This window comes from Peromyscus maniculatus, chromosome 12 (assembly GCF_049852395.1).
Source record: "Peromyscus maniculatus bairdii isolate BWxNUB_F1_BW_parent chromosome 12, HU_Pman_BW_mat_3.1, whole genome shotgun sequence".
NCBI lineage: Eukaryota > Metazoa > Chordata > Mammalia > Rodentia > Cricetidae > Peromyscus > Peromyscus maniculatus.
This window is the reverse complement of record NC_134863.1, coordinates 29,301,302-29,314,317: the sequence shown is the minus strand read 5'-3', so window position 1 is coordinate 29,314,317 and position 13,016 is coordinate 29,301,302. Positions and strand designations below refer to the sequence as shown.

Sequence of the window (13,016 nt, the reverse complement as noted above, 5' to 3'; positions counted from 1 at the left end):
GACTGTAACCTGTAAAATGAAATAACCCTCTCCTCCTCTAAACTGCATGGTGATCACGTGGCAGTGGGAAGAAAAGTTGGTCTGCCCTTTTACCCAGACGTCTTCCTTTATCCCGTCCTCTTCTTTCCTGGTGAGGTCCAAAAGTGAGTGTATCAGGGGAAGATGGCTGTGAAATGGATCTGCGGAGTCATCCTGTGCCCTTAGCTCTCTCTCTCTCTCTCTCTCTCTCTCTCTCTCTCTCTCTCTCTCTATATATATATATATATATATATATATATATATATATATATAATTTACTGGTCCAGATTTTAGATTGAGGGGTATTTACTTCTATAGGCTCCTTTACCTGTCCGTTTCTCTGCCTATGAAATGAGGAATCCCACAGGCGAGTGTGCAGGAGGGATCAGAGTCCTCCCCTCTTGTGGATGAGAACATAAATTGCCCTTCCCCCATCCCTGACTACAACTCAACTCTGGGGGACTGGCATGGAGGAAATGGCACATTTTTGAAAGCCGCTTCAGTGCCTATAAATAGTTTTTATCATCTAGGTCATAAGTGTATCTCAGATGTGATGGTCCTGTTTAGTCAGAGCATTATTGTTGGTTTTTAACGGCCCTCTTACCCTGTGAGGAAAAGTTACGAAACACAACAGAATCCACTAACAAGAGTTTTATTAAGATGAGGAGAGAGGGACAGATGTGCACAGGCCTGTGGAAAGACATGCGTGTGAAGGGAGCCGGGGAATCATGGCGCCAGCTTATAAAGGCTGAGCTGCGCCTGCGCACACAGGTCCACGTGGCTATTCCACGCGTGCACATAGATCACGTGGTTGCACTGTGCACTTTACACAACCACATAAAGCCAAAGGGTCCTGGGTCACACAAGACATTTGACCCAGAAATGACTAGGTGGAAGTGACTCAGTGTCCCGCCGGGCATTCGCAACCATGCCCAACCGTGGGGGCATGTCGGGAATTTCTATCAATTATATTCTATAACTCTCAGTACCATTTATTTAAAATGTATTGTCCACTAGTAATGAACTAATGTTTCGTGATAATTTTTTTATTCTAATAGCAAAATTAGCCCATCTCTAGGTTGAAAACATGTGTGCTTACACAAACATATATGGAGCAAATCCCAGAAAGCATGCCCTCCCCTCCACTCCAGTCATTTCTAAAATTAATCCTCTAAATTCACATTTTAAGTTTTCCTAGAAAAAAGAGAATAGAAGCTTTCTTGGCATTCAAGAAATACAGTCTAACCATTTACCACCCATCATTTAAGGGCAAGATATTATTAGCTCTCTCTTTTGTAAATCCTGAACCATGATTTTTTTTTTTTCCCTCAAAATGAACATTTGGACGCCTCAGACCCAAACCACCCATCCTACCCTATACGGTCAAAAGTAACATTTCAGGTATTTCACATTTTAGTTACGCTTGAGGTAAAGTGCTGTGCAGCCAGTTTTTCTTCAGTTCCATATTCTATAGTTAGAGGTTAGAGAGAAAACAGAAATGATAGTTCCAATGTGTTACTGTAGTCCTGAATCCTCCCTAACACACACACACACACACACACACACACACACACACACACACACACACACACTTTTAATTATGCATGCCAAGAACAGTATTTTTATTGGTCAGTAACTTTATATTTTTATTTTATACATTTATTTTTTATTTTTATTTTTAATTTTTATTTATTTATTTTTTGGTCTTTCGAAACAGGGTTTCTCTGTGTAACATGTAACAGCCCTGGCTGTCTTGGAACTCCCTTTGTAGACCAGGCTCGCCTTGAACTCACAGAAATCAGCCTGCCTCCACCTCCCAAGTGCTGGGATTAAAGGCATATGCCACCATTTTCCAGCTAAATTTAAAATTTTTTAACCATATAATTTTATTTATTCTTTGAGAATTTACTACATGTATACAAAGTATTTTTCATTATCTCATCCCCTTCCCCTCCTCCTCATTCTCTCTCAGACTCCCTCACCTTATATTGTCCCCCTTTCAAAATCATGTTCTCTTTTTAATTTTTTGATAATCCATTGGGTCAAGTTAATGCTACTATTATTGGACTTGAAGGCCACAACCTGTGCCCCAAGTCAGGTCCAGCCAGCTGAAAAGTGGAAAGCAGAAAAAGATTTATTCGATGTGGCCATATTGGGAAGAGAAGCAAAGACCCAGGGGACTCAAGTCCATCTTCTGGGTCCTGAAGTGAGACCAAAGTTTAAACAGAGGACCAAGGATGTGCACAGCTGTGCAGCATCACAGTGTGGCCCACCAGTGACCCACCATTATCTGGGGTTCAGTCTCAACCCATAAAGTGGTCTGACGTGTTAGAACTGTATAGAATCTCTTTCAGGAGACAAGCTGGTCCTAGTCATCATTGTTGTACCCCACACCCTCCAGCTTCACCTTTCTTTCTCCCAGCATGAGATTCTGGGGAAATTCCCATTTGTTGGGGGTCCATTGTTTCAATAGTCTGATGGTCAGATTAAGAAACACCAACATCAGCAGGCCATGGTGGTGCATGCCTTTAATCCCCATCACTCAGAAGGCAGAGGCAGGCAGCACACCCTGCCCCCACACCCCACCTCCACAGTAAGCCCAATCAAGGTGACCTGAAAAAGTACAACAACAAGTTCATTTGAGCAAAGCAACTCCTGGGCGCTTTCTCCAGTCCAGCAGATGGAGGCCGGAGAAGCCATACGCCAGAACTAAGGCAGGGAGATTATATAGGTTGTAGGTGAGGGGGTGATGATGTGTCAGCCACAAGCTGGGTTTGTGCTCAAGTATGGCCAAAAGCTGACCGATTTAGGCGGGGACTACGGTGGCTGGGGACGTTCAGTGGAGGAAGCTACCATGGCTGCTAAGAACTCATAACTGGGCTTTTTGGTGCCTTTCCTTTGTTTGGAGATTCTCTGAGTGGGTGGGGTTTGGAGAGACAGGAATGGGGCTTTTGGGATCATGAAGGAGTGGGTGAGCTGGAGGTTCCAACCAAACACTGAGTCTGAGGCCAGCCTGGTCTACAGAGAGAGTTCCAGGATAGCCAGGATTGTTACACAAAGAAACCCTGTCTCAGAAAACCAAAACCAACCACCAATATCTTTTTAGAATGCCTTTATTTCTGCCCAGCCCATTACACTACCAATATGTATGCACATAGGTGTGGGAGTACCTACTGGAATTTGGGTGGACCACCAGGGGCAGCGCCCCTGAATAAAACTATTCTCCTTCAGCAGCCATAACGTCAATAACTCCTCAATTAAAAACAAACAGTGGTTTACTACTTTCTTCGGGAAGAACAACTTTTGCCCCATGCTTTAAACACAAAATGGCACAAAAACAATTATATTAATACAAAGTGCACTTTTAGATAAACCATGGTAACTTTACAAAAGACTAGTCAGCTAAAATTCCCCCCGGGGGTTGGGCGGGGAGCTGAGACAGTACACATTTAGTATTTTCTAAACCACAATGACGTGACAATGGCAGATCCTTTCTCAGCCCTTGATGCTCTTATCAAGTGGAAGTCAGGACGCCAGACAATTAACAGTCCCCAAAGCCACCTTATGCCAGGGTCTTCCAAGTTTGTTGTCTCCCATCTTAAAAGAACAAGGGTAGAAATGTGCAGAGCAAATGGAGATTTATTAAGAAAAGATGCGCTAGGACTCCTGAGGTGGAAGTGTTTCCAAGGCTGCAGTATCATAGTGCTATCCCTCCCAGTGGTCCTTTAAGACTCTCATGTGGGAATTAGATGGAAACTGGGGTCATTTTTTTTTATTTTTGAGTTCAACATGGGCAGAGTCAGTAAACGGCCTACACTCCCTGGCTAATCAGAGAAGTGATCCTGCATTACTTATACAGCCAGGGGAGTGGCCACTCATCACAGTCATCTTCATCCACTCTGCCAACTGTTACTCATGCTGTAGACTATTCAATGGAGTCACTTCCTATGTGATTAGCTCATGATTGACCATGGGACCTGCCCTTACTTCCTGGGGAGAGCTACTGTCCATCTCAACAATAGAGACACACTTATCATCTTTGTTTCTCTGTGTCCTAAGTTAGTTGATAGAACCCTAGTGGCTCAAAAGAACCTCACAAGACCAACACACTTAACCTTCCCCATCACATGGCAGATGCCTAGTTCAAAGGAAATTCCAAATAGATAAAATTTGCCATACAAATGGCATAATAGTCCACATGGCTCAGTAAAACACCGGTCGTTTAGGAGAACCTCCAGGCCAAATGGAATACAGCCAAGGTATGCTAATCTGAGAGAACCTATCAAGGATTAGTATTTCTTGAGAATTGAGACCAGAGTCCAGAGTTTTATTTCCTGCTTACAAAATGAGGCATAGAGAGAAAGTTTCCTGCAGTGAAAAGATTCTTGTGTTGTGATCCTGGCTCTACGCTCACTGTCTGTCTGACTGGTATTCAACTGAAAACCTTCTTTGGGGGGCAGGGGGGGGGTATCCTTTTTCTCTTTGTGGAATTCTGGGCTACACCACACCTAAAAGGCCATCATCCTCCCAAGATCTCCCTAGCCCCAGAAATAATATCGAATGTTAGTATTTCCCATGAGTTGTTCCCTTTTCCAGCCTATGATCAACTCATGACCCCCTCTGTCCATTCAGTGACTCCATAATCCAGACAGCATCTTCTTTATTAATTTCTTCCTCCCATAATAGCCTTTTCCCCTCCATGTTCTGGCTTAAGTGTTCTTCCTAGGGCCCCTACTGTGTATAAAAATGTAGTGTTTACATCTTTCTTAACAATTCAAATAATCACCTACACTTTTCCCCCCATGGGATGTCAGGTCCAGCATCAAATCCAAATGTAAGTCTTGCTCAAAAGGAAGGGTGTTCCCAGTATCTCCCTGCACAAAGCCTTCATTCCCTGTGTTTTTTTAGTTCCAGTCCAAGATATACAAATGAAACCCTGGAGATGAGACCTGAAGAAAGCTGGAGCCATGTTGACCTTGTACGCTGTGAAGAAGCAGATTCTGTCTCAGAAAAGCACGTCATCAACGTAGATGAGGACGATGGCGGGCTGCAGGTCTGCCGTGTATGTGGGGACAAGGCCAATGGCTATCACTTCAATGTCATGACGTGTGAAGGATGCAAGGGATTTTTCAGGTATGATGACCCTTCAATGTTCACACATTTGCCAGCACTGACACTGGATCACATCCAGCTTGGGTTTTCCCATTAAGTGGTTGGGTGATGTCTCAAGGCCTCAGCTTGAACTGATGTCTAGGGTTATTTCAATGGGCAAACGGTCCACCCAAAGCCCTCCTAAATACTCCAAGATAGAATGTATACTCCAGAAGAAACCTCATCTTCAAGTCTTCTTTCATCTACTACCCAGGGAAGGATCATTTCCATTAAGATAACACTTTGTTCCTCTATGTATTTTTGAGTTAAAAGGACAGCAAAAAGTAGGGGGGAAAAAAGGAAAAAGCAAGTTTTCAAATCACTTTCATATGGTAGTTGTTAAGGAAAAGACATCATAAAATAAATCAAAACTAAGATAATTTCATCTGAAGCATATTTTTAAAAAGACCAAAATAAATATAGACAGATGATAGATAGATAGATAGATAGATAGATAGATAGATAGATAGATAGATAGATACATAAATAGATAAAAACTAAGAGAGTCTCATGCAAAAGGGAAAAAATCATACTTCACAGCATGTTAGGTCTGGACATAAGGGTCACCGTCACCAGATGAAGGACAGAAAGACCAGTGATGGCTCAGCAAGGCCACCTTCAGCATGGCAGCTGAGATCCAAGGTGGGCGAGAAGGCAGGAAGCAAGGTGTGAAGAAAGAGCTCCAGTTCGCCTTCAGGAAGGGAAAGGGTTTGCAGGTCTCACCTCAAGGCCATCCCAAGACAGACAGATGTTGTGAAACTTTTCCTGAGGAGACACCAACAAACATCTGTTCACTACAGATGGGGCTGTCAACAATACACCAGGAAATTATTCTACCCAAGTCTAGCTTGGCAAATCAATGGGTTTCTATTATTTATAAGTCCATGGGTGATTTGGGCAGATGCATCACTGAAAAGCACCATTTGGGCACTGGGGATGATACAGATAAGCTTCATTATCAGTATTTCTCTGCACAACTTGTAGGCAGCTCAACAACAGAGTCTCCTTTGTTGCTGTTTGTTTTTGCTCTTTACTCTTTTGGGCAGCCTGTCACCCAGCTCCCAAATAAATCACACACAGAGGCTTATCCTTAATTATAAATGTCTGGCCTTAGCTTGGCTTGTTTCTAGCCAGCTTTCCTTAACTTAAATTATCCCATCTATCTTTTGCCTCTGGGCTTTTATCTTTCTCTATTTCTGTGTACCTTCCGTTTTTACTCTGCTGCTTGCTATGTGGTTGGGTGGCTAGCCCCCAATGTCCTCCTCTTTCTCTCACTCTTTCTTCTTTCCTCCCAGATTTCTCCTTGTATTTATCCTCTTTGCCTGCCACCCCTGCCTGTCCTTTCTACTGCCTTGCTATTGACCGTTCAGTTCTTTATTAGACCACCAGGTGTTTTAAACAGGCTAAGTATCACAGCTTCACAGAATTCAACAAATGCAACATAAACAAAAGTAACACCCCTTAAAAGAATATTCTACAACAGATGAGCCTGCATGTTTCTCTTTGGCTCACACAAGAGCTCTGATTTTAGTCTGGCTCCACTTGGAAAAGCAGTGTCAGGATACCCAGACAATAAAAAAGGATGCTCATCCAAGGGGAGAAAAATCTGTCCCAGAAGACATCATCACATCATGTATGCCAGAGTTGGCTTCAGGCTGCTCCTGAATCAGTCACTAGCAAAGAATACCAATTAAGTCACTAAGCCGAACATGTACCACAAACCCACACATGAAGGCAGGTTCTGGTTCTTCAAGTTAGAGAATCTGTCAGAGTAGCTTCTATGGGGACATACAGAGGGAGGTGAGGCATCAGTGGTTGGGAACTTGGCTTCATATCAAGCAAACTTGGACCCCAAGCTTGTCACTTACCTGAAGGACAGGTGCTGATTAGTCTCCTTCACTGTGCTGGGGGTGGGGGTATGTAACAGATGAATTTCACAGGGTTGGTTTTGAAAGCCAAGTCTTTAAAACTATACAAAATAAGTAGCCCAGCATCTGACACATAGCATGCTTCTGATGAACGCCAATCCTTTTATCCATTCTTAGAGCATTTGGGGACAGCATCAGGGGCCTCTGATCTAGGTTTGCAGCAGAGGCAAATATGAGAGCGTGACACCCATGGACATAACCCTAGGCTGACAGATGATGGTCTGAGCTGCTTCCGAGCTCAAACCCTGCCAGTTACAGTGAGCTCAATCTCTAGCCCAGGCCTCCCAGCATCCCCCTATTCTTGTTCCCATGGTTCTAAGCCAGTTTCTCTCATTTCCCACACTTTTGGACAGAACAGAGGCCAGAGCCAAGGGAATCTTGGGTCATCCAGATGTGGAAATGCAGGGAAACATTCATGTAGGGCAACAATGGCAGTCCTCGGTGGGAAATTCAGGATAGCTGTAAAGAGAGTGGTCAGCCAGAGCCTTCTGACGTCACTTACTGCCCACCTGCAGCTGCCTCCCTGTAAAGGCTGGTGGCCTTTCAGCCGATCCCCCCACCCCCACTCCAACCCCACCCTGGGATCTGGTCTCCAGAACTTCCAACTTCCCCATCCCAGGCCAACCGGATCCCACTAGAAGGGGAGCTGGAGAAGGGTGAAGGACTGTATATGTCCAGAAGCTGCTGGGTGCAGAGGGGGTGGGGGAGGGGGCACGGAGGGCAGGTTTCCCCTGGCTCCCTCTTCCAAGGAGAAATGCAGTTAGAAGCCCATCTCCATGGATACCATTGGTGATGAGGTATGAGGAAGGACGGGAGGTGATTGGGGAAAAGGCTGAGCCTGTAGTTGAAAGAGGCTCCGGGGCTATAGGGTGCCCAGGAAAAGCACGTCTCATTTCCTGTAGAATCATCTCAGAGGTCTCCTCCTCTTCTGAGTCCTGGACTTCAGGGCGGAGTGCCAACCTACACCTGTCCTGTAAAATCCTTCGTGTGTCCTGTGTCGCTGCCAGGGGCTGGATAGACAGGTGGTATGGCCTATAATATAGCGCCTGGCCCAGGAGCGGAGTGGCCCTCTTAGATCACCTAATGTTCTTTCTCATCCCACAGAAGGGCCATGAAACGCAATGTCCGGCTGAGGTGCCCCTTCCGCAAGGGGACCTGTGAGATCAACCGGAAGACACGGCGGCAGTGCCAGGCCTGCCGTTTGCGCAAGTGCCTAGAGAGCGGCATGAAGAAGGAGAGTGAGTGGCCGCGGGGGCAGGGGGCTCAGGCTCGGGGGACTGGGGCCCGTGCCAGAGAGCTGAGGCGCTGGTGCGCATCTGCACGCCACAGCCGCTGAGCTCATGTGTATTAGTGGCCCTGTGGGACTTCGGAGATACAGGGCACCAGTTCTCTGCTGCAGGAAGTGTGGTGGGAGATGCCGGCCAGGGCTGTGTCCTCGCTTTCTTCTGAGCTGTCCCTGCATGGTTCCTTTGTCCCCATTCATAACTGCAGTCCTGGTGGGTGGCGTCTGGAGGCTGGAGAAGGGTGACCCTGCAGGGGCACATGTACTGAACCTGCTCTGTTAACTCACAGTGATCATGTCTGATGCCGCTGTGGAGCAGAGGCGGGCCTTGATCAAGAGGAAGAAGAGGGAAAAGATCGAGGCTCCGCTGTCTGGAGGGCAGGGGCTGACCGAAGAACAGCAGGCGCTGATCCAGGAGCTGATGGATGCCCAGATGAAAACCTTTGACACCACTTTCTCCCACTTCAAGGATTTCCGGGTAGGGGCTTAGAGCTGTGCACACGTCCATGGCTATACCAGCTCCTCAAAGCCTGGGTCACGTTCCCAGGCTCTCTCATGCTGTGGTCTGCATCAGGAGTCCCTGAGAACTTGCCAGAAATGGAAAAATCTCAAAATCCTTCTCCTGACTTCTTCATAATTGTATTACTATTTTATACCTGTTAATTTTGCTACTGCTATGAATCGCAATGTAAATATCTGATATGCTACCTCTAGGTTGAAAACCACTGATCTACAGCTTCCAAACCCTTATCTCTGTCTCCTGGGCACAACAGGGGGATGCTTAGGATATACTAGGCAAGAAGGCATCCCTCACTTTTCACACTCCATGTAGGAATGTGATTATTATTTCATAGAACACCATCTATCAGATAGCCTGAGAGAAGAAACATGGGCCATGTATATATGGATGCACGTGTATGCATGCCTATGATCATGTTTCTTAAGACTGTAGCTGGTCATCAGGAGCCTATGTGGGGACCTGTCTATGACAACACACTGCCCCTCCTCTCTTTGCTTCCTGCCCTTTATCCCAGTTGCCTGCAGTGTTTAGCGGTGGCTGTGAGCTCCCAGAGTATCTGCAGACCTCACTGTTGGAAGACCCTGCCGTGTGGAGTCAAGTCATGCAAGATTCGGTTCCAATGAAGATTTCTCTGAAGCTTCGGGGAGAAGATGGCAGCATCTGGAACTACCAACCCCCATCCAAGAGTGACGGGAAAGAGATCATTCCTCTGCTGCCGCACCTGGCTGATGTGTCAACCTACATGTTCAAGGGCGTCATCAACTTCGCTAAAGTCATCTCCTACTTCAGGTAGGTCTTGAGGGCTGAATGAGTGGATGTAGAAAGGAAAAGAAAATGGTCAAAAGTTTCAAAAAAGTCTACAGGAAATCCCCACAAACTTGCGAGAAACTGGTGTCCAAAAACCCTTTGTTGTTTCTGCCCCTGGGGGACCATTGCGACCAGAGAATAAAGCCTATATGGTTCATTAGTTTTGTTGCTGTGGGCTGGTCAGCTTTCCCATTTTGGAATGGGAACTGATCATATCAACTTTGTAGGGTGTCTTAGTCAGGGTTTCTATTGCTGTAAAGAGACACCATAACCATGGCCACTCTTATAAAGGAAAACATTTAATTGGGGCTGGCTTACAGTTCAGAGGTTTAGTCCATTATCATCATGCACATGGGACATGCAGGCAGACGTGGTGCTGGAAAAGTAGCTGTGAGTTCGACATCTTGCCCTAGGCAACTGGAAGTGAACTGAGACACTGGGTTGTATCTTGAGCATAGGAGACCTCAAAGCTGGACCCCCACAGTGAAATACTTCTTCCAACAAGGCCACACCTCCCAATAGTGCCACTCTCTATGAGCTTATAGGGGCCAATTACATTCAAACTACCACATAGGGCTGATGAAATGAAAAAAAAAATCTGAAGAATGTTGGTAAATGCTAGTCCTCAGACAGAAACCATGATTGGACATTTTCAGACTAAGTTGAGTTGGAAGGAAAAAGAAGGAAGTACATAGAGGAAGAGAGATGTGGGGTTTCCAGCTGTCTGCCATCAAGCAGGCCATGGGGAGGGTGGCTGGTGCTGTAATCCAACAACTCTCCCTAGAGCTGGGCATGAAGGTGATGACCATGACAAAAGGTATCAGCAAGACAACCTGGAACCTGATGTCGTGGTGGAGACCACCACTCCATAAAATGTAGTGTGTGATGCCAGGTGTATTTGCACCTGGGTCCTCCACCTTGCCTTGCCCAATATGGTCAAGTAGGGCCGAATGACACATGCAAAGAGCACATTGTCAGACAGAGAACAGATAAATAGGAGTAGAATACAGTTAGGAACAAGGATGTCATAAATTCAACATCAGGTAGCAGCTATTTCCAGTGCAAGGTGTGACATGTGTAGAAGGATTCTGCTTTCTAGAAACACTTCTGGGAAGGGAAGACACTACTTGACCTGAAAACTCATCAGGATTTACTTAAAGGGGCAATCATTCCAGGTAGGCAAATAGGCAAACGTTTATGAGGCTAACAAGGAAGAGCCAAGGCATTCAATGTTGGTCAGAGGTTGTGAAGGGTGACGGAAGACAGGCCAGGCTGTAAGGGACATGGACATAAAGCATGGAGAGTTCCTGGAGGTGGAGAGAAGACCTCAGTGGGCAAAGTAACCCGATGGCCTGGATTATGAGGGGGAGAGATTGGAGGCAACCTGGAAGGAACTGCATCCTCAGAAGGAGGCTGCTCCATCTCCTTCCTTTCTCCTCCAACTTTTGGATGATGAGATGGGGCCTGTGGACAGCCTACCTAGGAGTTATCATCACCTCCTGTCCTTGCTGCCAGGGACCTGCCTATTGAGGACCAGATTTCCCTGCTGAAGGGAGCCACTTTTGAGATGTGCCTACTGAGGTTCAACACGATGTTCGACACAGAAACTGGAACCTGGGAGTGCGGTCGGCTGGCCTACTGCTTCGAAGACCCTGATGGTGCCCAAGAGACGCCTGGCAGAGGGAGGGAGGGAGACAGCAGCTGAGGGTGATTGGGTGACTTTGGAGCGAAAGAGCTTGGTGAGGGAAGCCCGAGTTCTTGAGTCAGGTTCCTGAGGTGCTGGCTGTCTCCCCTATACTCACCCACAGGTGGCTTCCAGAAACTTCTGTTGGATCCATTGATAAAATTCCACTGCATGCTGAAGAAGCTGCAGCTGCATAAGGAGGAGTATGTGCTGATGCAGGCCATCTCCCTCTTCTCCCCAGGTGACGGCTTCCCCCAGCGATCTGCAGGAGGCGGCAGCCCCCCCCCCCATCTGTCCTCCCCAGGGAAGGTCCCAGGCATCACAGGGAGACTGTAGAGGCTGCCGTTTTCCTGTCTGAAGTAGTTGGCCAGCAATTCCTTTTACCCTGGGCTGGACTTAGCTTTCCTTTGCTTCTCCCTGCCCTGCCTGGCACCACAATGCCTTCCCTTCCCCTCTCAGACCGTCCTGGCGTGGTACAGCGCAGTGTGGTGGATCAGCTGCAGGAGCGATTTGCCCTCACCCTGAAGGCCTACATTGAGTACAGTCGGCCATCTCCTGCCCACAGGTGAGGATGAGCAGGGAGGGGCAGATCTGAGGGGGAGCCTTCTTGCCCCCTCACTTTGGGCCTGGTTTCCAAGGCCCTGCCGTGCCTGGGGTGGCTTCTGATGACCAAGGCTCTGGGACTGTTTTGTCCACCTCTACTAAGACTTCCAGCCCAAGTCTAGCTGAGGGATACTTGTCGGCCCAGGGCTGTCTACATTTCTGTCATCAAGGCGTGGGAAGAGCCTGACTCTCCTGTCTCTCCCGTGGGGTCTTCTAGCAAGGACCAGTAGCATTCACAGTAATGATAACTATAGTGATACCACCCATAATGGCAGTGCATCTATACTAGCTACTATTGATAGGGAATTGTCAGCCTCGGGGCCAAGAATTTTATGTATAGTATAACCTGTAATGTTCCAAACACTCCCTTGAGGTGGATACCAACACCATGCTACAAGGCAGCCAAGGCAATGCCCAGGATTCCACAGGGTGGAGGGCTAGAGCTGGCAGCTAGAAGATTGTCAGAGCTCAAGCTTGTCAAGAAAACCTGCTTGGGGATTGGCATAGATAAAAGCTCCCAAAGCCAGTCCTTGGATTCCTGTGTCCTAGTGCCCAGCCCCATGTCCACAGGCATGAAGACAGCAACAAACCTGATAACGATCCTAAGGCTTTGAAGATCAAGGCCAGCTTTGGGTATTCCAGTGCAGACTCGAAGGTCCGCTCACCACTTGGCCCGTACTTGCTTTCTTTTCTGTTCAGTATCCCGGGATGCTGGGGGGTGGTTACATCTTTATTTATTGGGTTACTTTCTGTAAGGAGGCTGTAGGTGCTAGCTTCCTCACCTATTATGGGGAAACCAAGGTAAGTGTGTTGTTCAGATGTCGGATGTAGTGAGAGATCCGGGAAAGGACTCCAGCCTGCAGGTCTTAGCTGCAATGACAGCCCAGTCAAGACATTAACCTAGATGACGACTCCCCTCACCTCCATATTAACCCATGAATTTGGCACCTGCAAGGTCTGAACTTTCCACAGGGGTCTCTGTGTACAAGGACTCAAGCTGGTGGGGGTGGGGCGGGAAGGGGT

The 13,016-nt window shown here is 47.0% G+C and overlaps 1 protein-coding gene across 1 annotated transcript in view; it reads left to right on the top strand.

Annotated features, from left to right (window-relative positions):
- Positions 1-13,016, top strand: part of Nr1i2 (nuclear receptor subfamily 1 group I member 2) — a 36,592-nt gene that overhangs the window by 22,175 nt on the left and 1,401 nt on the right. The window contains exons 2-8 of the mRNA XM_006975734.4: positions 4,927-5,151; positions 8,202-8,335; positions 8,670-8,857; positions 9,414-9,688; positions 11,222-11,364; positions 11,515-11,631; positions 11,850-11,955. Of these exons, the coding sequence (XP_006975796.1) occupies positions 4,961-5,151; positions 8,202-8,335; positions 8,670-8,857; positions 9,414-9,688; positions 11,222-11,364; positions 11,515-11,631; positions 11,850-11,955 (1,154 nt within the window). The 5' untranslated portion in view covers positions 4,927-4,960. The remainder of the gene's footprint in view (positions 1-4,926; positions 5,152-8,201; positions 8,336-8,669; positions 8,858-9,413; positions 9,689-11,221; positions 11,365-11,514; positions 11,632-11,849; positions 11,956-13,016) is intronic.